The sequence below is a fragment of the Orcinus orca genome, chromosome 17, assembly GCF_937001465.1.
Source record: "Orcinus orca chromosome 17, mOrcOrc1.1, whole genome shotgun sequence".
Lineage (NCBI taxonomy): Eukaryota > Metazoa > Chordata > Mammalia > Artiodactyla > Delphinidae > Orcinus > Orcinus orca.
Genome location: NC_064575.1, coordinates 6,595,947 through 6,618,654, shown reverse-complemented (window position 1 = coordinate 6,618,654; position 22,708 = coordinate 6,595,947). Strand labels below are relative to the sequence as shown.

Genomic DNA, 22,708 nt, shown 5'->3' with positions numbered 1-22,708 from the left:
AGATGTTTTGCAGCTTCCTTGCTTCTTCCAGCTTATCAAAAGCCCAAAGACCCAAAATACCCCCCTGAGTGCTAAGCCAAGTTTATTTATAAACCCCCCATCTTTGGCTCCAAATACACCTTTGCCACCTTTTTGAGTCCCTGAGCAGTATGCAAAAGTCCAAATAGTCTTCCAGGTAGGGACACACAATCCAATATTATATAGTAAATTGGATTATATCTGCGTGTATATACATCTGTATAGATGCTGAAAGAATTCAGATAGGCAATAAATGATGTCATAATAAAATTATTAAAGGAATGCTCTTAAATAGGTATATGTTCCCACTCTTTGAAACAAGTGTCACAGAAAAATAAAGTAATTTTTCATCACACAATGTCAGGGAAAACAGGCTCAGTATAATCAGGATAATTTTTCCGCTTTAGCGATTAGAGCTAAATTATATAGCTGGACCAACAATTTTGAATACATATTCTGTCTATTGTAGGGATAACAAAGTTATAGGGGTTAAAGTGCAGCAAACTACTCGTGTTCAAGTCCTGGCTCTACCACTGACTGTGATTATGGACTTGTTATAATTATTCTGTCAACACCTAGTGAAGAGGAAACTGCTTGAATTTATTTGACCTCAATTCAGTTAAACAAATAATTACTGAGCCCTTGTTATGTTCAAGAAATTGTGCTTGGCATTGCAGGGGTCTCAGAGATGAACGGGACCCGGTAATACCGCCCCAATAACTTATTGAGAAGGAAGATTGGATAAAATACATAGAGCAGTAACACAAGGTGAAAGAAGAAGAGAAGCCCCGTGAAAGAATCACCAAGAGTTGCTCCAGGAACGAGAGCAGGGAAAGCCCAGATCGAGATGGAAGAACGAGGAGTAGCTTCAGGGAGGCGGTGGCAGTTAAGATAAGAACGAAGCAAGGGGGTAATGACGCTGACAGGGAGAAGTGGAAGGCAGGACACCGCTTAGGAACAAACACACAGAAACCAGAAAAAGTCAGGGCACGTTAAAAGAATATGAAGTGATCTGCTCTGGTAGAAACACAAAACGTGAGAGAACTAAGACTGGAAACAAGCCGGTGTCTGGAATGATGCATGTGGAATTCTTACTTAACTTCAAAAGCAATAAAAATGGGCCACATTCACTGATATGTACCCAGCGCCTATGGAAGCTTCTAGAAAGAGATTAAATACTGGCTTAAACTCTAGATGCAAAGATAGTAAATCAATAGGGAAGCAACCTTATGAGTTTTCTTATGTGAAAATAGCAGACTAAACTTTGAATGGAAATTTATAAATTAATTTACAATTTTTAAGAATGTGTTGGAACTTTATCACATTTTACCAAGTGGCAGCCTCTCTGAAAGACCTTTTATTGCAGGAATTGAAATAATTAAATTGAAGATTCAGTGTACCTTTTCAATCATTTTATTAAAAAACTCTTTCTGGTTTTCTCTGAGGGAGAGATAAACCACAGCTAAGGAAGTGGCTAAATCTTTTTTTAAACTACAGTATTCACCATAAAATATATGACACTATTCCCAAATAACACCTAATAGAAGCTGGTCACATCAAAATCAAAAAAAAACTTGCCCTTTCAAAACTAGCTTTTTGTACTCGCTTCTATACCAGATGTTAGAAGTACAGAGATGATTGAGATGTAATCTAGAACAGAAGAAAAAGAGCTTATAAACTAACCATTACAACATGGTAATGAGGGAATACACAGCATGCCCGTGGAGGGGGAAAGCAGGGCTTAACATGGCTTTACGGGGGTAATATTGGCTGTGGGCCTTGGAGGTCATATGATTATCTGGTACTAGGGATGCTTTTCCTAGCCCGAGTGAGCTGAGGTGCGAATGCTTGAAAGTTAGGCAAGCACTTGGGGCTGTTTGCAGGAGAGTAAACGGTCTGGTGGAGGGTTTGGGGAAATGGTGAAAGCTGTTGAGGTGTTTAATCAGGGAAATGGTGGGCTCAAAGCGTCTTTTAGGTTGACAGTCATGGTGGGTATAAAGACGCTAAATTGTAGGTAAGGGGACCCAGTGGGAGCTACAGCAATGGTCCAGATGAGAAAGGAGAAACAGTGAAAGCCACAGTTAACCATGAGTATTAAGTACAGCTATAAAGTGAGACATGGATTCAAAGAAGAAATTATTCATATATGTATTATATTTATCAAGATTTACATGTACATACTGAGCTTGAGTGACTGAAGAAATACGGGCAGACATGGCCAGTAGACAGTTGGAAATAGGAACCTGGGACGCAGAAAATCGGAAAGGGACATGGATTTGAGAGGAATTGGAAAATGAGTTGTAGTTGAGGCTATGGAAGCAGATGACCATCCAGGAGGGGGTATAGAACAGCTTTTGTGGACTTGGAGCCTAGCGCTGTCTGGCATACAACGATCGTCACGTGGTCTTTGATGAATGGGTGAACTATTGAGTTAGGGAATGGTTTAATGTCTACCATTTGCCCTCTGGAGCATGCTCCTCCTTGGACTCTATGATTCCGTGTTCCTTGATTTCTCTTATTTCTCCATTTCTTGTCATGCTGCTTTCTCTACCTATTCATTCTCTTCATGTGGGTGCTCCCCAGCTGTCTATCCCCAAAGACAAATAAGGCAGGACCCCTTAGCTCAAAGGCTTCACAATCTAATGGAACCTTTGTAAAGCTCCAAGGAAGTCAAGTAAGGTGAGGAATGAAGAGTGCCCTGGGAAATGGACAGGTATAAATTCAACGGAAATCTTAGGGAGAAGAGTTTCAATAGAAAATATTTCAGGAGCAGAAATCCAGATTGCTGTGGGGTGAAGAAAAAATGAGTGAGGTGAAGAAGAAGAGATGAGGAATTGTTTCAAGAAGTATAGGAAAATAGGGTGGAAGGAGATAGAGCTATATTTGGAAGAGGAGGAAATGGTAAAAGTTGTTTTGGTTGAAGGAGGGGTGTTGAATGTATGAAAAAGATGAGTGCTCTTTAGACCAAGAACCCAACAAAGCATAAAAAACATTGTCTTTGACCTCAAGGAGCTAACCGTTCATTATAGGAAACAGACAGGTAAATGGACGGTGATGGTAGAGTGTGATAGACGCTATGACCAACTAGGAATGTGAGAGTTGAAGGATCTGTGAAGCCATCCTGAAGAAGATTATGACCTCATGCCTGATCTGAGTCTAAAAGAGAAATAGGAGCTCTTTATGCACAGACCAAGGGAAAGGAGATGCCGGTCAGAGAAAACAGCGGGAAAAACGGCGGAGAAGTATCAAAAACATGAGGGTTACAGGTCATTCGTCATTTTCTCCCAGACTGTGGAATGCATTTTCATTTTATTAATAGCATCTTTTAAGAAGTAAGTATTTACTTTTTCCTGAAATTCATCAAATTGAATTTTGTCCTAGGGAAGCTTTGTCTAATCCAAGTCACAGTTTCATCCAATATTTTCTTGTATTATTTTTATAGTTTTAGCTCTTACATTTAAGTTTGTGCTCTGTTTAGGGTTAAGCTTTGTACATGGTGTGAAGAGTTTATTTTTTGCATATGGATATCCAATTGTTTCAGGAGAAGTTGTTGAAAAAACTATCATTTTCCCACTGAATTACCTTGACACCTTTGTTGAAAATCAATTGACCATGTATTAATGGGTCTATTTCTAGACTTCTATTTTGTTCAGTTGATCTGTATGTCTGTACTTATCATGTGGTCTTCATTATTGTAACTTTAAGTCTTAAAGTAAAGTAGTGTAATTCTTGCAACTTTATGCCTTTTAAAAATTGCTTAGGTCCTTTGCATTTCCATAAAAATTTTGAAATCATCTTATTGCTTTCAACAAAAACTTCTAGGATTTCTACTGGGATTTCATTGAATCTATAGATCATTTTGGGCAGAATGATATCTTAATTATATGAAGGCCCTCATACTATGAACATAGTATAGCTCTCTTTATTTAGGTCTACTTTCATTTCTCCCAGCATTGTTTTGCAAATTTTAGTGCACGGGTTTTATGTATATTTTATGGAATTTGTGTCAAAGTATTTCACATTTTTGATGCTATTATAAATTATTTTTTCAATTTCCAACTGTTTCTTGCTAGCATATAAAAATAGAATTGTTATTTCATACTGACATTTTACCCTACAACCTTGCTAAACTCACTTACTAGTTTAGTAGTTTTTTTATAGATTCTGATAAAGGACTTATATCTAGAACTCATACAACTCATTAACAAGTGGAAAAACAACCCAATCTTACAAAGGCAAAAGCTTTTAGCAGACTCTTCATCAAAAAAGATATATTAGTGGGCTTCCCTGGTGGCGCAGTGGTTAAGAATCCACCTGCCAATGCAGGGGACATGGATTTGAGCCCTGGTCCGGGAAGATCCCACATGCCACGGAGCAACTAAGCCCATGCACCACAACTACTGAAGCCCACGCGCCTAGAGCCTGTGCTCCGCAACAAGAGAAGCCACCGCAATGAGAAGCCCGCGCACCACAATGAAGAGTAGCCCCCGCTCACCACAACTAGAGAAAGCCTGCACGCAGTAACGAAGACCCAATGCAGCCAAAAATAAATAAATAATAAAAATTTTAAAAAACACAAAAAACCTTTCATTAAAAAAAATATATACTAGTGACAAACATATGAAAAGATGTTCAACATCATTAGTGATTAGCGAAATTAAATTTTAAAAATATGATTACAAACCCACTGGAATGGCTAAACTTAAAAAGACTGATAGTGCTAAGTGTTGACAAGGATTGGGGGCAATCAAATCTTGCATACATTCCTGGCAGGAATGAAAAGGGGTATAATCAGTTTGGAAATTTCTTATAAATTTAAACATGCATTTGCCATACAATTTAGCAGTCACATTCCTAGATATTTACCCAAAAGAAATGAACACATACGTCCATACAAGTACCTACCCTTGGATTTTTATAGCAGCTTTATTCATAGTACTTAGAGCTAAAATAAACCCACATGCTCATCACCAATGAATGGATAAACAAAACTGTGTTATATTCATAATGGAATATTACTCAGCAATAAAAAGGAGCACGCTACTAATAGACTTGACAATGTGGATGAATTTCAAACACATTTTACTAAGAGAAAGAAATCAGACATAAAAGACCACATATTGAAAGATTCCATTTATATGACTTTTGGAAAAAACAAAACTAGAGTGACAAAAATCAGGTCAAGTGTTTCTGGGCACTGGGGATTTGGGGAGAGGATTGACTGCAAAGGGGCCAAGGGAAACTTCTGGACTGATGGAGATGCTCTATATGATTGTGAAGATGGTTCACAAATGTATATATTTCTCAAGCTCATCAAATTGCACATTTAAAATTAGCAGATTTTATTGTAGGTAAATTATTTCTCAGTGGATTTGCTTCAAAAAAAAATCATGGTGACTTTAAATTATTACAAGTGCTGGTCCATAATCCCCTATCTGAGACCCTATGGGCCAAATGTGTTTTGAAATTCACAGTTTTTGAATTTTTGAAAGCTTATACAGTATATTAAATAACCCCCCCCACTTGATGCCAGATTTGGGGTAGCACCCCATAATCAAACACAATACTATCTGCAGCAAAACATATAGTCACCAAGTAGGAGCAATAAATTCTATAGAGAGCATCTTGTCAGTTCAGATTAGATGTTGCCTCTAGATCTTGCTGCTGAATATTCCATGAAACAACTTCAAGTTATCGAGCTTTTTGAAGTTCAGAATTGAGATTAAGGGGCTGTAGTCCTGTCTAACCAATTTAGTATTTGCTGTAATTTATAATTCGGGGGTTGATTGTGAGGACGGGAAAAGATTAGGCTGAAGAGATAGGTAGATCACAGAGTGTCACTTTGCACGGTTTAATATTTTCCAGGTGTATTTATAAACCACAACTATGAAAATGGCGCATTAACAAAATCTGAGTAAAAGGAGTACCCGGGTTACTCCTTTAGTCACAAACTCCTACAACTGCTTATGAAATCCTTACTGTAATGAAAATCCCATTGTCCATAAAATATTATAATACAAATATATCAGAGTCAGCTCCTATATAAAAGCCTTTCAAGAATCCCCAGTCCCTTCACGATGAAGTTCCAGCTTTTAGACAAACTTTCAGGGATCTGATTCCCTCTCCGTGACTCCCATCCCTCTGTCCTAATACCAGGCACCTTAAAAACTACAACATATACCCAGTTGCTTGTTCTGATTGTTCCCAAACTTTTCTTTGTCTTGAAAGCCTCTTTGACTCTCTTTATGCTCTTCTCTCTGTTTAAATGCACTTTTCTCCATTCTTTCTCTGGTTAATTTCTATTCTAGAGGTTATAGTTGGGTAAAGCAGTATATAGAGGGTATGGGTATATAGAGGGACCTTAATAGTGGTTTCCTTAACTATAAGTGATATCCAACCATAATAATCCAGATGAGGCAACATAGAGAATATAGCACTATTGTAACCCTTCCCAACTTGTCAATAAAGTGGAAGTGTTTACATATTATGACATCCTGAATCTTTACCAATAGCTTCCTAGGTTAAATCTTTCTGAGACCAAGGAAAAATATACAAGTTGAGTTGTCTTCTTGCAAAGAACACTTTTTAGGGACTTGATATATGAGGGCCACCGATCCCATCTAAAGAGATTCTGTCCCTTCCCTCCAGGAGCTTATAATAGAGCATCAAACACATTAACACAGACAGACATGTTGGAATGCCAGTAGGAACAAAATGGAAACATTAAAGCAATACATGGATAGACAGGTAATTGCATTATGTAAAGGTCAAGTATAAGTAGATTTATAGTGGAAGGAAGCAGTGAGTACTTAATCAGGGCAGAGATCAGGAACTACAGGTGGAAACGGGGAAGGTTAAGGGTGAAGAGTCACTTGCCTAATCAAATGGGAGCTGAAGAGTCTCTTGCTGTCTTAAAAATGTGTGATTTTCGAATTAGTGAATTGAAGGCTATGCATTACAATACAGTATAGTGAAGCAGGAGGATTCCTTTTCTTTCATCCTTGGCTCTGAGACCATCCCAAAAGGCCATCTCTATCATTTGAGAGTATCCTTTTTAAAAAGTACCATTCTAAAAATATATTAAATATTTCAATTCCTAGTTTTATATCATATCTTAAATTTTGCCTGCAAAATCAGATGTTGCTATTTCTGTTTGTAACCAATGTCCTTGACAATACTCAGGAATGAGAGCTAATGTAAAAGAAAGCCTTTTTTAGATTTCAAAGAGCTACCGGAGATGTCTTCGTTCATTTTATGGATGAACTTCGTCCTAACTAAAATTTATGAGCACGAAACCCTTTAGATAATTAGAGCTAAGCTCAAACCCTCTGTCCACTGGACCTTTTCTAAGGAAGGAGTATTTCAAGAAGAGGAGGGGTGTCAGTGGGTGCTTAGGTGACTTCACAAATTTTCTCTGGGTGCCGAGATTTTAAAATCTGTCCTAAGGAGAGCCCACACTCCTTTGGCAATACATTCAAGATCGCTGGGGGAAATTATTTTCATGTGTGACTAAATCCTCAGTGCTCTAGAATTACATCCAGTTCTTTATGTCGTATCTTCAGTGGAGGTGTTCTCTGGCCATTTGTCAAAGAACTCTTGAGATACACAATTTGAAGATATCACATTGCCTGTCAGTATTACCCTCTCCGGACACAATTTGAAGATATTACATTGCCTGTCAGTATGACCCTCTCCGGTCCTTTCGTCTTTCTTAAAGGTCTTATTTTCCAATCCTTTAATCATCTCGATGGTCAGAAACGAAGTGCCCTTCCCTCTTTGTCTCACTGTGGAGGTAGGTGCTGACTAGTTTAAGTCCCATGAGTTATATTGAGATTTTTCTACCCAAGGGCTCCCTTTCTTGTTTAAATCGAAGTGTTGCTGTTGACTCATCATATCTTTTTGAAAAGCAACAATAACAAAACATAGCTTTGAACACATTTTGAAATAAGACACAGGGTGTACAAGTGAAACAGAATTCTTTCCTTTATGCTACTCTGTTTCCCCTTTGGGCCCACTTCATGGGAAAGTAGGAGGCTTGATTACCCATTTTCACCAAAATATCATTTACCAAGGCAGGAATATTAACTCAGGTAAGCAAAATGCTTGTTCCTTTCATCTCATCAATCCCACACCTACTCACCTTGCAGTTGACTTTTTATAGAACATTAGTTTGCATTAAAAAAAACCCCATTTAATTGCATTGGAAAAACACTTCACTGCCACTCTCCAGGCCGATACCATGTTGCAGCTGCTCCTATTTAAGGCATAATTGTAGCCTCCCTCTTCTACAAGGAACTAATTCTGATTTTGAAAGGATTTGTCCTCACAGTTTATCCTGATGAGAGAGGACTGGATTATTGCTGTGTAAAATAGCTGAATAGTCCTATTATAGCTATTATGCCACAAATGTTGTATATTGTTGAAGATCAAAGTACTGTACCACACTCAATGGTACAATGTACAAGCATGGCACACTTCCCATATTATGTAAAAAAATACTGCATTTTATGAGTCATTGAGTACCATGTGAGGTATCCGTGGACCCTATATCATTTCTTTCAAACTTTCCTCATCATTCTGAAATCCTTTATTTTCTGGTTGAAAGACTTGGAATCTAGTTATTTCTCGCTAGTCTCCCCAGGAAATAAACTTCAGTACTCTGCGTTCTCCTGTTGCATTATATTATGTATTGCATATCAGTCTAGTTTACATTTGAATTACTTTAGAAAAATATTGAATGACTCTGGACAACAGTAAATTCTAACTAGCGAGTTGATAAAATGTAAACCTTTCCCATCAAAACCATTAATGATGTTTTTCGAAACTTTAAAACGTGTAGGACTCCGGGTTGGTTAGGTTCTAAGGAAACAAACAGCTATTTCACCCCATAACCTTGTTAGGAAGGTCAACCTATATACACATGCATAATGAGGTGCCTTAAAACAGAAGGTGGCCCAATGAGGTTCAAATGAATGGTCTGTAAAAAGAACAAGTCTTCTCTTCTACAGGAGAGATTGAGGCATTCGTTTTACTGGAAAGGTCACCCTTAAATAAGAGGCCAGTGAAAGACTGAATATTAATTTAGTTATAAAATATGGCATAATTTGATTTTAGTTTTAAAATTTGGTATTTCAAAATAAATCCCTATGTTTCATTCTCATAGTACATATATAGAGGGAGTCTCCCTCAGAGAAAAACTAACTCCCAAACCTAATAAAAAATCCCTCAGGAAGTACCACTTTGTTGTTGAATGATTTTTATAAGACTCTCATCACGGATAGGATGAACTGTCTAGGGGATATTTTCCCTAAAGTAACACATTCTGTATGTAATTTGGAGACATTACTACAAGATTTAGGACTTACCGACATAGTACAAAGAATCAGTAAACATAAAATGTGGTCAAGGAAAACAACTGCAAATTTGAAAACACTACAATTTATGAAACCATAATTAAAATGAAGATGGGTAATGTTCAGGGTACCAAATCAAAGACTAAGTGTGGTTTGTAATTACTGGTTAGGATTTCCAATGTAATTTGTAAAACTAAATGAGACAGTGAAATTAAAGGTAAAGAAACGAGGACCAGGTCTAGGATATAGGAGGCATTTTATATATTGTAGCTATCCATATTATTACATCAATGCAAGTACGGAGATGTTTCCTTCATAGACACATGCTTTCTGGTAATGAGAGTATATAAAGTCCCTAGTTCAGATGACCAAACTGTATTTTGGACCTTATACAATAATTCATTCATGTTTTGTTGCCCAGACCCTACCCTAAATGAATTGAATCAGATTCTATGCAGGAGGACCCCGGGCACAAGTATTTTTCAAAGCTGCTGAGGTGACTCCACTGACCAAACAATGTTGGAAATACTGCTGGATAAGACTCTAAACTCATCTAAAGAAGAAACTGTTCTAAGTAATTTGTTTTTGTATGTTAACCTACACACAACATATAGCATAGTGCTTCCCCCTGCCCCCCGTTCATATGGCTTTGTTGAAGAATGTACAAATACATGAATAAATGGACAAACGAGTACACTTAGCTGTGACATAGTTAAATGTTCCAGAAATTGAAAAGTAATATAATGACTCTCTACTATTTTATCTTCCAAAGTAATAAGATTTACTCAGAGGTCGAGCTATTCAAATTCCCCCAAGTTTTTCTTGGTAGAAGTGCACCCATTCAATACGTGATAGGTCTTGGGTGGAGCATTGTAAAGAGAGTATTTTTTCCGATTACACCGAGATGACCCTCATGGTCTACTCTCTATGTATGAGGGATTGGAGTTAAGGATTTTTAAATTTTTTACCAACAGCTCACATTCCCACGTGAGTTGGGTAAAACTCGGCCCTCCTCCTGTGTTTCTCCTTTGCTCTTACGCTACTAGTATACTCAACACTTCTGACACCAGATGTGTGGGTTTTCTCTACATCAGGCTATTCTGTGACACCAGCTGAATGTCCTGCAATTGAACTCAACTGTGACACTATCTACCCGCAGATAACATCAGATTCCACGGGATAAGGGCTCATTCTCACAAGACTGCCCCCCCCCCCCACCAAGCACACGCACACTTCAGATACCAATTGCAAGTCTAGGTTGTTACCTGTGCTTCTGACCGATCAGCTATAAATCAGAGGTTCCCATGGCCCCCTCCTCGGGTTTGATTAATTCGCTGGAGTGGCCCACAGAACTCAGGAAAACAGTTGACTACTGTTTACCAGTTGAATATGTAAGGGTATAACAAAGGATATAGAGGAACAAACGGATGCAAGAGCTACAGAGGGCAAGGTACCTGGGAAGGGGCACAGAGCTGCCATGCCCTCTCCAGGGCCACCACTTTCCCAGCACCTCCACTGTTCACCAACCCAGAAGCTCTCTGAACCCCGTACTTTTGGGATTTTTATGGAGACATCATCACACAGGCATGACTGATCATTCGCACCATTTTCATCTCCACTCCCCACTGACCTTCAGGGGCTACTCTCCATATATGAGTGATTGGAGTGAAGAGCTTTTTTTATCAACGGTTCACATTCTTACCCATAACACCACGCCACGCACACACAAACACATCATTTTGACTCTACACACTGCACGTGGATTTTCCCTCGAGACAGAGGAAAGTGGTAAGTCTGTGGAGCAAAGTGGAGACATCGTTATCTTCCCCCAGGTGTCGAGATGTTGATGATAATATTGTTTCCGCCCTGAACTATTTCATCTTCTGATGTTCACAAGGCCATCGAACAGAAATCAATTACAGATGCTAAGGAAGTTTTTAAAAATCCAATTTTGAAGAGATGTAATACGATGGTAATAAATGCTGGATCACTGACAGAAATTTAAGCTTAGAAATGTTTAATTTAAACCTAAAAGTTTTTTTTTTTTAATCATGGAAGAAAATTCATATAGGCACATTTTAGCATCTACAATTGAAATTTGAACACTGATGTTACAAACCACAAAACTTCATTTAAATTTTATTATAAAGACCTTTATTTAAAGGAAGAACATATTTTCTACTTTTTATTTTGTGCCTTGAATGATCTGGAAATATGGAGGCTCTTCTGAATCCAGTGGGGAAAAATTACTTTTTCTTACACTTCTCTCTCCCTACACCAATCTGCACCATGTTAATCTGGAGGTAGGGAGAAAGCTGGATTCTTGCCACTTATAAAAATGATGAGGGTGTGCTCGCTTCGGCAGCACATATACTAAAATTGGAGCGATACAGAGAAGATTAGCATGGCCCCTGCGCAAGGATGACACGCAAATTCGTGAAGCGTTCCATATTTTTTTATAAAGCAATTATACTCCGATAAAGATGTTTAAAAAAAAATGATGAAGGGAAGAAAGAAAACCATGGCTTACGAAAAAGGCTGTAAGGAGTATAAAGCAATGCTTAACAAAATGTTCCTAAAGGAGCCATGTATAGACGCCCAGTGATGTTCATTTTATCATTCCTTATACTGTCCTCATAGATTTTCTTTCAGATCTCTCTGCTTGTACGTGACTGATGCTCTCAATTGCAGAGGAAGCAACATAGCTATGGGAAAGTTATACGGAGCAGTTGGCAATCAACGTGCACTAGAAGGCTGTGCCCGGTGGTGAAATGTTATTAGTATCCTTCTTGGCGCCAGAAACAAGTGGAACAGATGAAGTATTTCCAGGCTTCTTTGTAGGGCCTTGGGTCCAGTGTTCGGGGCTGCTCCCTCCCGGGAGGGTAACTATCGCCCACTCCTGTTGGAGTTCCCACCAAGGACAGAGCCTCGGGAATAAATCTGTTGGACAGCGGCCAAGATCCGCCAAACCTTCCAACCACCAGGAGACACGAAGTTCCAAGTTTCCGGGTTTGAGAAGTAAGGCGGGAAAACGTGACTGGAGCTGTCCTCGTCCCACTTACGGAACAGAGAAATAGGGAGGCTGATTCCAGGTCTTCCGTGGACCTCCAAGAGAATTACTGGGCTTCCAACTAGAAAAGGACAAGAATCCAGTAATGGGCAATTAGCAAGCCCACGTGTTTTCCCTCTAGCCCAATCTTGTGTGCTGATCATTGTTTTTCTATTTACCCTTTGAACTACCCCTGTGGTCTTTGCGAGTCCTTAAGGCAGCCCTAGCCTTCGCAAACCCTCCTGGGGGACAGAGATCACGCGGAGGGGAGGGCTGGAGGCGGGAGCGAGCAGCAGGAGAGGGGAGACCCTTCCAGCCCATCCACACCCTGCAGTCCTTTCGCGTCCCTGGGACAGTGGCCCACTCTCAGCACGCAGAGGGTTGGCGCTCCCTGAGGGCTCCCAGCCCCGAGATTGGTGCTGCCCGGAAAAGTCACCTCCACCAGAGAGTGGGAATAGGGCTGGGGGAGCAGACAGCGGGGTGGGGAACGGCCGCGCCGCGGGAGGTGCGGGACGCAGAGAAAGAGGTGGGGACGGCCGCGGAGGGGGCGGTGGGAGCGGGGTGGGGCCGGGGCGGGGCCGGGGGCGGGGCTGCGGGGCGGGCTGCGCCACAGCGCCTCCTAGCTGCGCGCTCCCCGCCGTGCCCCGCGGTCGCAGCTGGCTCGGGCTCGCCGGCCCCTTTGTGTGCGACGCGCTGGCCCGGAGGAGCGTGGCCCGGGCGCAGCGGAGGGTCCCCGGGGTCCCGCCGCTTCGGCCCGGGCCCGGCAGCGCTCTCCTCCTCCTCCTCCTTCGCTCCACCCTCCGCCGGCCCCCGGCCCCGAGCGGCCGCCATTGGGCCGCGAGCAGCCCGCGTCGTGCCGCGCACTCCACCCCGCCCGGCCCCGGGCGCTCACACCCCCCCACCTCCCGCCCCGTCTCCTTCTCCAGTCCTCCCCCCATCCCAGGCCTCCAAGGTGGAGAAAATAAACTCAAAGCAGAGCAACTCAGAGACTCCAATAAAACGCCCAGTACCTAGAGCCCGAGCGCTAGCGCGTGTGCCGGGCGGCGAGGGGCGCGGGAGGCGGCGATGGGGGGGCGGGCGGGGGGGACAATGAGCGCATGAAGTTACCTGCCCGGCGGCGGCGGCGGCGGCGGGGCCGGGAGGCGGCGGCGGCGGAGCAGGCTGCGCGCTCGGCGCCGACGGGTGCGCGCCGCGGCTTGGGGGAGAGTTGAGCGCTTCCCCCCCCTTTTCTTTTTCTTTTTTTTTTTTTCTCCTCTTCTTCTTAAACAAACCACAAACGGATGTGAGGGAAGGAAGGTGTTTCTCTTACTCCTGAGTCCAGACACCTCTCTCTGTTCCGTCTAAGCTTGTTTTGCTGGACACTTTTTTGAAAAAGGCAAAGAAAAGGAGGTGCTTGATGTGAAAGTGAAATGGACGTAAGATTTTATCCACCTCCAGCCCAGCCCGCCGCTGCGCCCGACGCTCCCTGTCTGGGACCTTCTCCCTGCCTGGACCCCTACTATTGCAACAAGGTGAATGCTCTGCTTTTGTTTCCACCGTGTTCTGAGTGCTCGGTCCCGGGAGGGGGGCGGCGGCGGCGAGCCCGCTGGGCGGCCGGGCGGTCGGTCGCCCGAGGCCGGTCCCGGGCGCGCTCGGCTCGCAGCCCGCGGCTGCCCTGCGTGCCCTCGGGGAGTAAATATTGCGGAGCCGCTCCCGGGCTTTGCGATGGTGCGGAAAGTGACACGATTTGCTCGATCCTTTCCTTCCTGCTGTTCGTGACTAAGGCTCCCTGCCTAGGTTTGCCGGGGGGGCGTTGAAAAAAATTAGGAAAGAACGGCGGAATACTTTGGGGGTGTGTCTGGGGTCCGGGAACACAGGCAGAGGGTGGGAGAATTCCGTTTATTTTCTGGTTTCCCCTTCTCCCTCCCTCCCTGCTCTCCCGGCGGTGGGGGCTCGTGGCACCGCTTCCCCGCCCGGGATTAGTTGCCAGGGGAGCCGCCGGGAGTCGGGGTGCCGGGACCCGGGAGACGCCCCCGTCCCCCGCCGGGCACAGCGCTCCGCAACGCTTTTGTTTTCCCGAACCGGTCCGGGCGCCGGCCTGCGGGCCGGGGTGCCGCCGGGGCGCCGGGGCCGGGGGACAGCTCCCGCCCAGGGGTGCGCGCAGAAACAGCAAGTTTGTTAGGAGCCGGGCGAGCGCGTCGCGTTCACGTCCAAAGCTGCCGCCCTCGGCGCGGGGCTGGAGCAGGTCCCGGGCTGGGCTATGCTCACAGCCCGGTGACCCCAGGTGCGGAGGCCGCGGGGGCCCGGGGCGAGGCGGGCCATGAGGGTGACCGGGGCTACCGCGGAGGTCCGCTCGTCCGAAGGATGCAGCAGTCAGGGCGTACTGCGTAGGGAGGGGGTGACTCTCGGGGTTCCTCGAACTCTCAGCCCGCGGAGGGAGAACGCGCGGGGACCAGACTCCGAGAGCAGCCGCAGGTCCACGGCTGTCCTAGCCTCGGGCTTTTGGGACGTGTCTAAGCAGTCCCGCCCGGTGAACGTGGCGGGGAGAATGGAGTTCTCTGAGACTCAGGGCGACACGTTTAGACGCCCAGTTCCCGCTCCGTGGTAACCCTGTCAGATACTCCCAGCCCCTGCGAGCAATTCCGTGTCGGCCCCTCGGTGAATTCCGCTGGATAAATCGTTGGGACTAGTAACATTTGCCTGGTGGCGAGTCATCATCAAACAGCTTTTTTACGCGATACAGAGGTATTTAACGCGCTGCATCCTCAGCCCCCGGGCTCCCCATCACGCAACGAACTCGCAACTCCGAGTCTTGGTCAGTCGACACACACACACATACACACACACACACACACACACACACACAGAGCTGTGAGTTATATCACCCCGTGGAGAAACTCCCCGATGCCGTGTGTACAGTGCAAAACCCAGGAAAAGGGATGTGCATGTGTTGATGATGTTTAGGCAAGTTAGAAACCGGGGAAATCTAGTCTTGTGCAAGGCAGAAAGGCTTTTCATCCTGCAGGAAGGGGCCCTTTTAACTAGGGGCAAGTTGGAAGGCATGGGTAACTTTGGCCAGAGAAGTTTGCGTGATGAAGTTTCATTATTTGTTGGTAATACAGTCTGTTTTGCCTTAATGAGCAGGTCTTTTGTGTTTGCAACATTTTATTTTTGCTTATAACACTACTACTACTAACAATAATAATAAAGTAGCAGTCTTATCTTGGATGGTAAAGACATATTCCGCAGTAGTAATTGGAACCAAAAGGTCAGAAACATTTTGGCAATGAAACTGGACAAATCCTATTAAATTTATCAGTGATTTTAGGCTCCAAAAAGAAGGTAATGACTTGGATACACATTTCACTCGTCATTCTTGTGATAGTAGGGTCAGATTTAATTTAAAAGTTAAATGCTTTGGAAAATCAAGAATTACTCCAATATATTAAATCATTTTACAATTAAGTGCTTTAAATAATTTTAGTGGGTTGTGCTGTGAATTGAATAAATTAATTTAGAAAGTCTTCAGAATTTCTTTACTAGCTCATTGAAGTTCCTTTTAAGTCACCCGGTGTATGAGGAGCAAACTGTTCTTTTAAAATGCAAATTAGCCACCCTTTCTATAGACTAGATGCAAGTCTTCTACTTTACTTATCCAGGGAATAATGGATTTTTAAAGATGCACAGTCATAAGATACACTTCTAATAGTAGGAAGAGACTTCATGGAAATGTTTCTCACAGGATGTCTGCTCCTGCCTTTCTCTGGGTAGCAGTCTAACAAATATATTTGTCACTGATCCCAGCTTATATTCAGTGTACTGAGTAGGTTTGCTAGGCCCCAGAAAACCCCGGGCACTAGTGTTTTCTACTCCATCATGATTAGCATTGGCACAAAATTTCTGTCCAACTCCACAGTTTTAGTTGCTTAGAATGTAGTCAACCAGGATTCATTTTTACCGTGACTCAGGTAGATCTGCAGGGATCTGAAAGGTGGGCAGAAGTTTGAAAGAGGTGAAATAAGAAATCTGTATCCACATTTAGTAAAAACAAGTTGGACCTGACTTCTCCCAGAGAGAGGAGACTGCAAAGTAAACCTTGTCTCTTTCAGAGGTGTCATGAATACGTAGTTTATTACAAGAAACAGTCACTTTGTCAGGTTATTTGTTTTCAATAGGATGATAAGATCATAAATTACTAATTGTCTTTATTTAAAATCTGTCAACACTTTACTAAAGTCAGTGTGCTGAATCCCAGAGGAACCAGTATCTTTCTGTGCTTTAGCATCACACAGTTGTAACTAGTTTCTCCAGTGACATTTTTTTCAATGTCAGAAGAGACCCTAATCCAGAAAATGAATATCCTCTTCCTGAAGCTTTTCTAAACTAAAATGAGGTTGTTTTACTTTGCTGACATTTTCCAGCACTGCTGCTCTATAGATTTTGCCAAAACACTACTTACATTGTTCAGTTAATAAACTCTGTGGGAGGAATTTTTTGGAAAACAGTTTAATTTAGTATTGCTCTATCGTAAGAGCACATTACGTTATGAGCACATCACTATGCAAACTGGCCTCCATTTTCACATAGCCCATTGCAGGAGAAAAGTGAGAACAATGCAACAATGCTGGTTATGGCAACTGTGCGAGGCATCTCTTATACAAACAGCCAGAACGGATGGCACGTTGCTGTATATAGGTCAGCCTTTGAAATAGCAGTGTAGCTCATAGACTGGACAGAAACATGTAGGCTGGAAGTAACAGTGGTCACCTCTGGCAACTTAAAGCATGGTTATATTTCAGACATTGAGAGATGGGTACCACACTGGAGTTTCGTCTAATTAAGGCCATCTTAAGTAACAGTGTATCCCTTAATTGAGCTGAATGTTACCAAAAGAAATTGGATTATAGGAGCTCACAATTGGAGTCCAGTAGTAAAATAGAGTCCTCTTTTTTGGTTCTAGTTGAAGATGTCAGAGCATCAGTTTAAATATATACCCGCAGAGTAATAACAGTTCCTTTCAGTTTCTTAGTGCGGTGTCATTTCTGAAGATTGTTTTCACTGATTTTATGCTAAATTGGGACAAAGAAGTGGCACTTTTTCATTTTTGCAATGATATGATGTGTTCAGTTATTGCTCAGTATCTGCCCACAGAAGGAGTAGTAATACAATTATGTTATGACATGGCTAATGACAGGGATGCTGACCTCTGCCAGCAGTGGGAGAGGAAATAATGGTCTTTACTGTTCTCAGCGGTTGCTTTTGTGGAATCAGGTCCTGAATCTTTCTTTGGTTGATTTGGGCACAAGGAAGTTCAAAACACAAACCCATACTGGCTATATACAGAGTGAAGAATAATGGGCGTTTGGAATATTGGGCTTTTATCATTGAAATGAGGGAGGACAGTGTATAATGTTTTCACATAAACATAGGAGGAAGGACCTATTTGTGATGAACTCTGCGTTAAAATGTCAGGGCTAACATTAGACATTTGATAACTTCTGAGCAAAACAAGATTTATTATCATCTCTGCAAAATCTCCTTCGAGTATATTTTCCTATTTAGAGTATTACGTATTGTACTTCAATGGGGCAAAAGTCATCCTATCTAAAATACAGGATTTGCAAGCACATTATGATGGAGTCATTATTTCTACTTCAATAAATGTAAGAAAAAGGAGGAGGCGGAAGGGGAGGGTTATAAGCAATCTAGAGCATCATGCTTGATTAGCTCTCCACCCACCCCCATAACTTCTAGGACTTTGGGAAATTCATAGTCAATACTCTGTGAACATCGTTAGTGTAATTAAAACTCCCATGGGAGTGTTATTAAGCTGGCATCTTTCATAAGTTTTGAGGTCTTTAAGTATGTTTTAAATAAATTTATAGGTAAGAGTGTAAGTCGAGCAATCATATGGTTTTGGCCACTAAATCAGATAGCATACAAAACCCTCAAATGTAGCTAGCTATCTTGACTTTGTGGGATACTTCAGTGTCATAAACTCCAATTTTAAATCTCTATGCAACAATTACAGTTTTGAGCTTTGGAGCTCATGATGTTGTTTCTAACATGCTTGCATGGTTTAGTGTTCTCACAGTTTATCGTACGTGTTAGAAGTTACTGAGTGATGATACTAAGGAACGTTTTGATATTTTGCTTCGTTGGAAAAACTAAACTGATATTTCAATATGATCTTAGTTGCTTGTTGTAGTTTTTCTTAAATGACATGACTGCAAGGGCTTAGAACAGAGGAAAGAAGTAAGGTACTTGAACCTGAAAGAAGTAGGGAAAGGTCCAAGTTTAAGAATGGTTTTCTTGGTACCAAAACTGGGTCTCCAATGTGGGTTTTGGTGTGTGGAACTATTTCTGGTGGGCATACTTTTTTTGTGTGATGGGCTCAATTCAAGAAAGGGATGGGGGCTTCCCTGGTGGCGCAGTGGTTGAGAGTCCGCCTGCCGATGCAGGGGACGCGGGTTGGTGCCCCGGTCCAGGAGGATCCCACATGCCGTGGAGCGGCTGGGCCCGTGAGCCATGGCCACTGAGCCTGTGCGTCCGGAGCCCGTGCTCCGCAATGGGAGAGGCCACAACAGTGAGAGGCCCGCGTACCGCAAAATAATAAAAAAAATAAAAAGAAAGGGTTGGGTTAGAGAATTGGGGTAGGGATGAGAATCCTATTTGGCTATGAAGGATGACTTATTCTGCTGCTTCCCAGCATTGTGCTAACTTCCTAGAAAGTTGAAAAGACCCTGGGGATATTTCTCAGCTATTGGAGATCCCCCTGCCCTGCTGGAAGCCTGCCCTCAGCAGCTGCTCTGCCTGTGCGTCTGGTGCCTCTTGCCTCCCTCCTTTTCACCCCCTTCCCAAACACCCCCAATCCTGGAACGACTCCCCCTCCCCTGCTTTTCTCCTTCCCAGTCTGGGTCTGAACCTGGGCGGTGTGCACTTCCGAACCTGAAGCCCTCCCTCTCCTCAGATGCTTGACTCACCATCGTGGCTGTCTTGGCCGCCATGCTCCCTCTTCTACTTGCCATCATTGTTATCATAACCGTGTTAACAAATTCGTTCTTCCTCCAGTACCTGACCTTCTTTGGGGTAAGGAAGTTGGAATCTGCCAGTCCTCAGGCCCATATCCACTTCTTAAAATCCTGAACTAGGCTACTCTCCTTTTCCCCATCTGAATGAATGACATTGGAGCCTAGAATAATAGACTAAGAAAACATAGACTAAGACATGATGCTGAGAGGAAAACCATGGTGGGTATTTCTAAGCTCTTATAGTTCACCTCTCCCTGCACATGTTATGCAGTGTATTTAGAGCTTGAAATCAGCTCCTTGAACATCCCCTATCGGTGAAAAATCTTTATTTAGCCTCTAAAATAGTATGAAAGTGGGACTGTGATCTCCTGATGTTTAGTTGCACGTAGTAAGTTAGCTGAGTTACATTTACAGTGAGTGTGTGGGTTGGCCTATGTATGTGTTCTTATCAGAATATGCATAGATGACTAAGATGGGAATAGTTGGAAATGCAGAACCTATTTAACTAATTACTTTTATCATCCTACATCTTAGCTTATCCAAACGTGAATCTCAGGGTTTCTGGGAAGTCATAAGGTAGAATATTTAACTTACACCTCAAGGAAAATTAAATATAGTTATCATGACTTCATTAAATGTTATTAACATTTACATTTTAAAAATATTATCAGTTGTTTAAGATAAAAGTTATACTGTATACAGCCAAACCTAAGAATCTAAAATGTATACCTTTAGGAGAAAACAAGGTTGTGGTAAACCATTGTTAATAAATACTGTGGCCCCCAAAACCATAACTATAATCTTGCCTGCAAGAAGCTTCCACATGAAGCATCTAAATGTTTGAAAGCTGCCTTGTTTAAACTGAATTTAAAATTTTAACATGGGGAATATTTACTTTTACCAATTTTGAAGATATTTTTTCTCTTATTTACTTCCACTTTGACGTTATTGATATCCAGTCGGCTCTCCATATCTGCAGGTTCTACATCTGCAAGTTAACCAACCTTGGATGGAAAATATTTGGGGAAAAAATTTCCAGAAAGTTTCAGAAAGCAAAACTTGAATTTGCCGCGCACCAGCAGCAACTATTTACATATCATTTACATAGTATTTACAACTATTAGCATAGCATTTACATTATATTCGGTATTATAAGTAATCCAGAGATGATTTAAAGTATAGGAGAGGATGTGTGTAGGTTATATGCAAATACTACACCACTTTATATAAGGGACTTGAGAAACCTCAGATTTGGGTATCTGAGGGGAGTCCTGGAACCAGTCCCCAGAGGATGCCCAAGAGCAAGTGTATTTTCAGTTGATCTTTTTCTTTGAAGGTGCACTTTCCAGAGTCAGATAGCCTTTGTTCTCCATTGGTTGATAGGGCCAGCTGTAGACAGTGAATTTTTTTTTTTTTTCCGGTACGCGGGCCTCTCACTGTTGTGGCCTCTCCCGTTGCGGAGCACAGGCTCCGGACGCGCAGGCTCAGCGGCCATGGCTCACGGGCCCAGCCGCTCCGCGGCATGGGGGATCTTCCCGGACCGGGGCACGAACCCGTGTCCCCTGCATCGGCAGGTGGACTCTCAACCACTGCGCCACCAGGGAAGCCCTAGACAGTGAATTTTTTAAATGGACTGTCTCGCTAGGAAAGCAGAGCACCAGGAGGCTACAGCTTACATCGGCCCTGATGAATTTGAGCATTTTTTTGTTTTAAACCATGCATGCCAAGTTTCATCCCGAAGAGTAATTTCTCATTAAAAACAGTGGAGTTATAAACTGCTTAGAAATGTGGTTTATAATGGAAGTGCCAAAAGCCTGTTAATTTTAGCAGTTCTTCTGTAATACTTTGAGACATGGAATTCACATTAACCTGAATGAGACTTTCCTGGTTATAACATTTTCCTCCCTATAGCATTCATTTTGAAAATGGGAACATTATATTGCTCTGTGCCTGGATGTTGATGGTGTGGCAGAAAAGATCAGAGGAGGGATGATGCCAGAAAGAAGCCCCCTGCTCTATCACTGGAGGAGGTGCTGATATCTTCCCAGATCTCTTTAGTTTGAATAGGCAAGTAAGGCAAGTTTCCCTTCCTTGATTAAAAAGTTAACTTTTAAAATCTATTTTCAGATTTCCATTGTACTTATGAAACATCATCATTGATTTATATTTATAATAACAAAGGTCATGAAACCAATGTCACTGTTAATGCTTTTCTGTTTGTCCATTTTTCACTTTGGAGTTTTTAATGGTTCTGCATTAGCCAGGTGTTTATTGTTTTTCATTCCTGAGTTACGTGCTTTGATGAAACTGTCTTGAAAGGACTCCTAAACAAACTAGGGCCATGGCTGGCTGATAAGAAGCTTTGCTAGTGGCCAAGAAAATATAAAATGTTTTGAGTTACTATGTGACTTGTAAGTTACAGGTATCTGTTCTACAATTGTAACACTATCAGCTACTGCATGGAATACTTTTCCATTAAAGTCTTTGAGCCCCTATCTGGAAGTTACCTAGTCAGAGAAATTGGGGTGTGTGTGTGTGTGTGTTTGGGTGAGCATGTGTTTTTCTGTGTTTCTCATGGTCCTGGATATATTCTGCCCATAGATGCATGAGAATGTATCATAAATGGCAGAATCTCTCAACGTGTACAACAACAACAAAGGCAATCATACTGGTCAGTAGGAATGCCTCATTACCACTCCTTTTTAAGAAGTGTAGCCATATTTCACATGAGATGATGCTTTTCACAATGCTAGGGCTTTAATTGGGCAAATTATACCTTAATAAGACTAAAGAACTGGATCTTTTCTGAGGAACACCTAGGCCTTTCTGAAGAAAAGACTCTTCTTGAAGATTTCATATAAAAACTGGGGCTCTTGAACCTGTGTTGACTTACCCCCTGGGCAAAATAAATATAACCCTGAAAGGATATGATTCCCTTCCGCTCTATTTCCCATTCTCTTCAGAAGCCTGACTGTTTGATGTCTGGTAAAAGTTCTGAAACTAAAACCTGTAATCCACCTGTGTCCCAATCTTCCATGTATCCACAGGAGGAAATAATTAATGTTTGTATCAAAGCACCTTTATGAGAATCAAGGAGTCAGCACAGGTAGATTATTTAGCAATCACACGAGGAAAGATGTTCAAAAATTCAAACAGTGGTAGACCTTAGAAAAATACCATCTTCTCAGTCCATTTCTTCTATTTCTGCTACCTTACTGAAATGAATGTGTCTTCCAAAGTCGTAGACTAGTGATTCTTTCAGGAAAGGAGTGAAAAGA

General features: G+C 42.4%; 1 protein-coding gene and 1 non-coding gene across 3 annotated transcripts in view; both read left to right on the top strand.

The window, feature by feature from the left end:
* Positions 1–11,720: 11,720 nt before the first annotated feature.
* On the top strand, positions 11,721–11,827 carry LOC117203358 (U6 spliceosomal RNA). Its single transcript, XR_004486089.1, has one exon. It is a non-coding gene; the product is annotated as a U6 spliceosomal RNA (small nuclear RNA).
* A 1,776-nt stretch (positions 11,828–13,603) lies between these two features.
* TOX (thymocyte selection associated high mobility group box) overlaps positions 13,604–22,708 on the top strand; it is a 298,273-nt gene continuing 289,168 nt past the window's right edge. Inside the window, exon 1 of one of the 2 annotated variants that reach the window (XM_033437612.2) lies at positions 13,604–13,931. In XM_033437612.2, coding sequence (XP_033293503.1) covers positions 13,830–13,931 — 102 coding nt within the window. In that variant the 5' untranslated portion in view covers positions 13,604–13,829. The remainder of the gene's footprint in view (positions 13,932–22,708) is intronic. The other variant, XM_004274988.4, reaches the window with a different exon arrangement.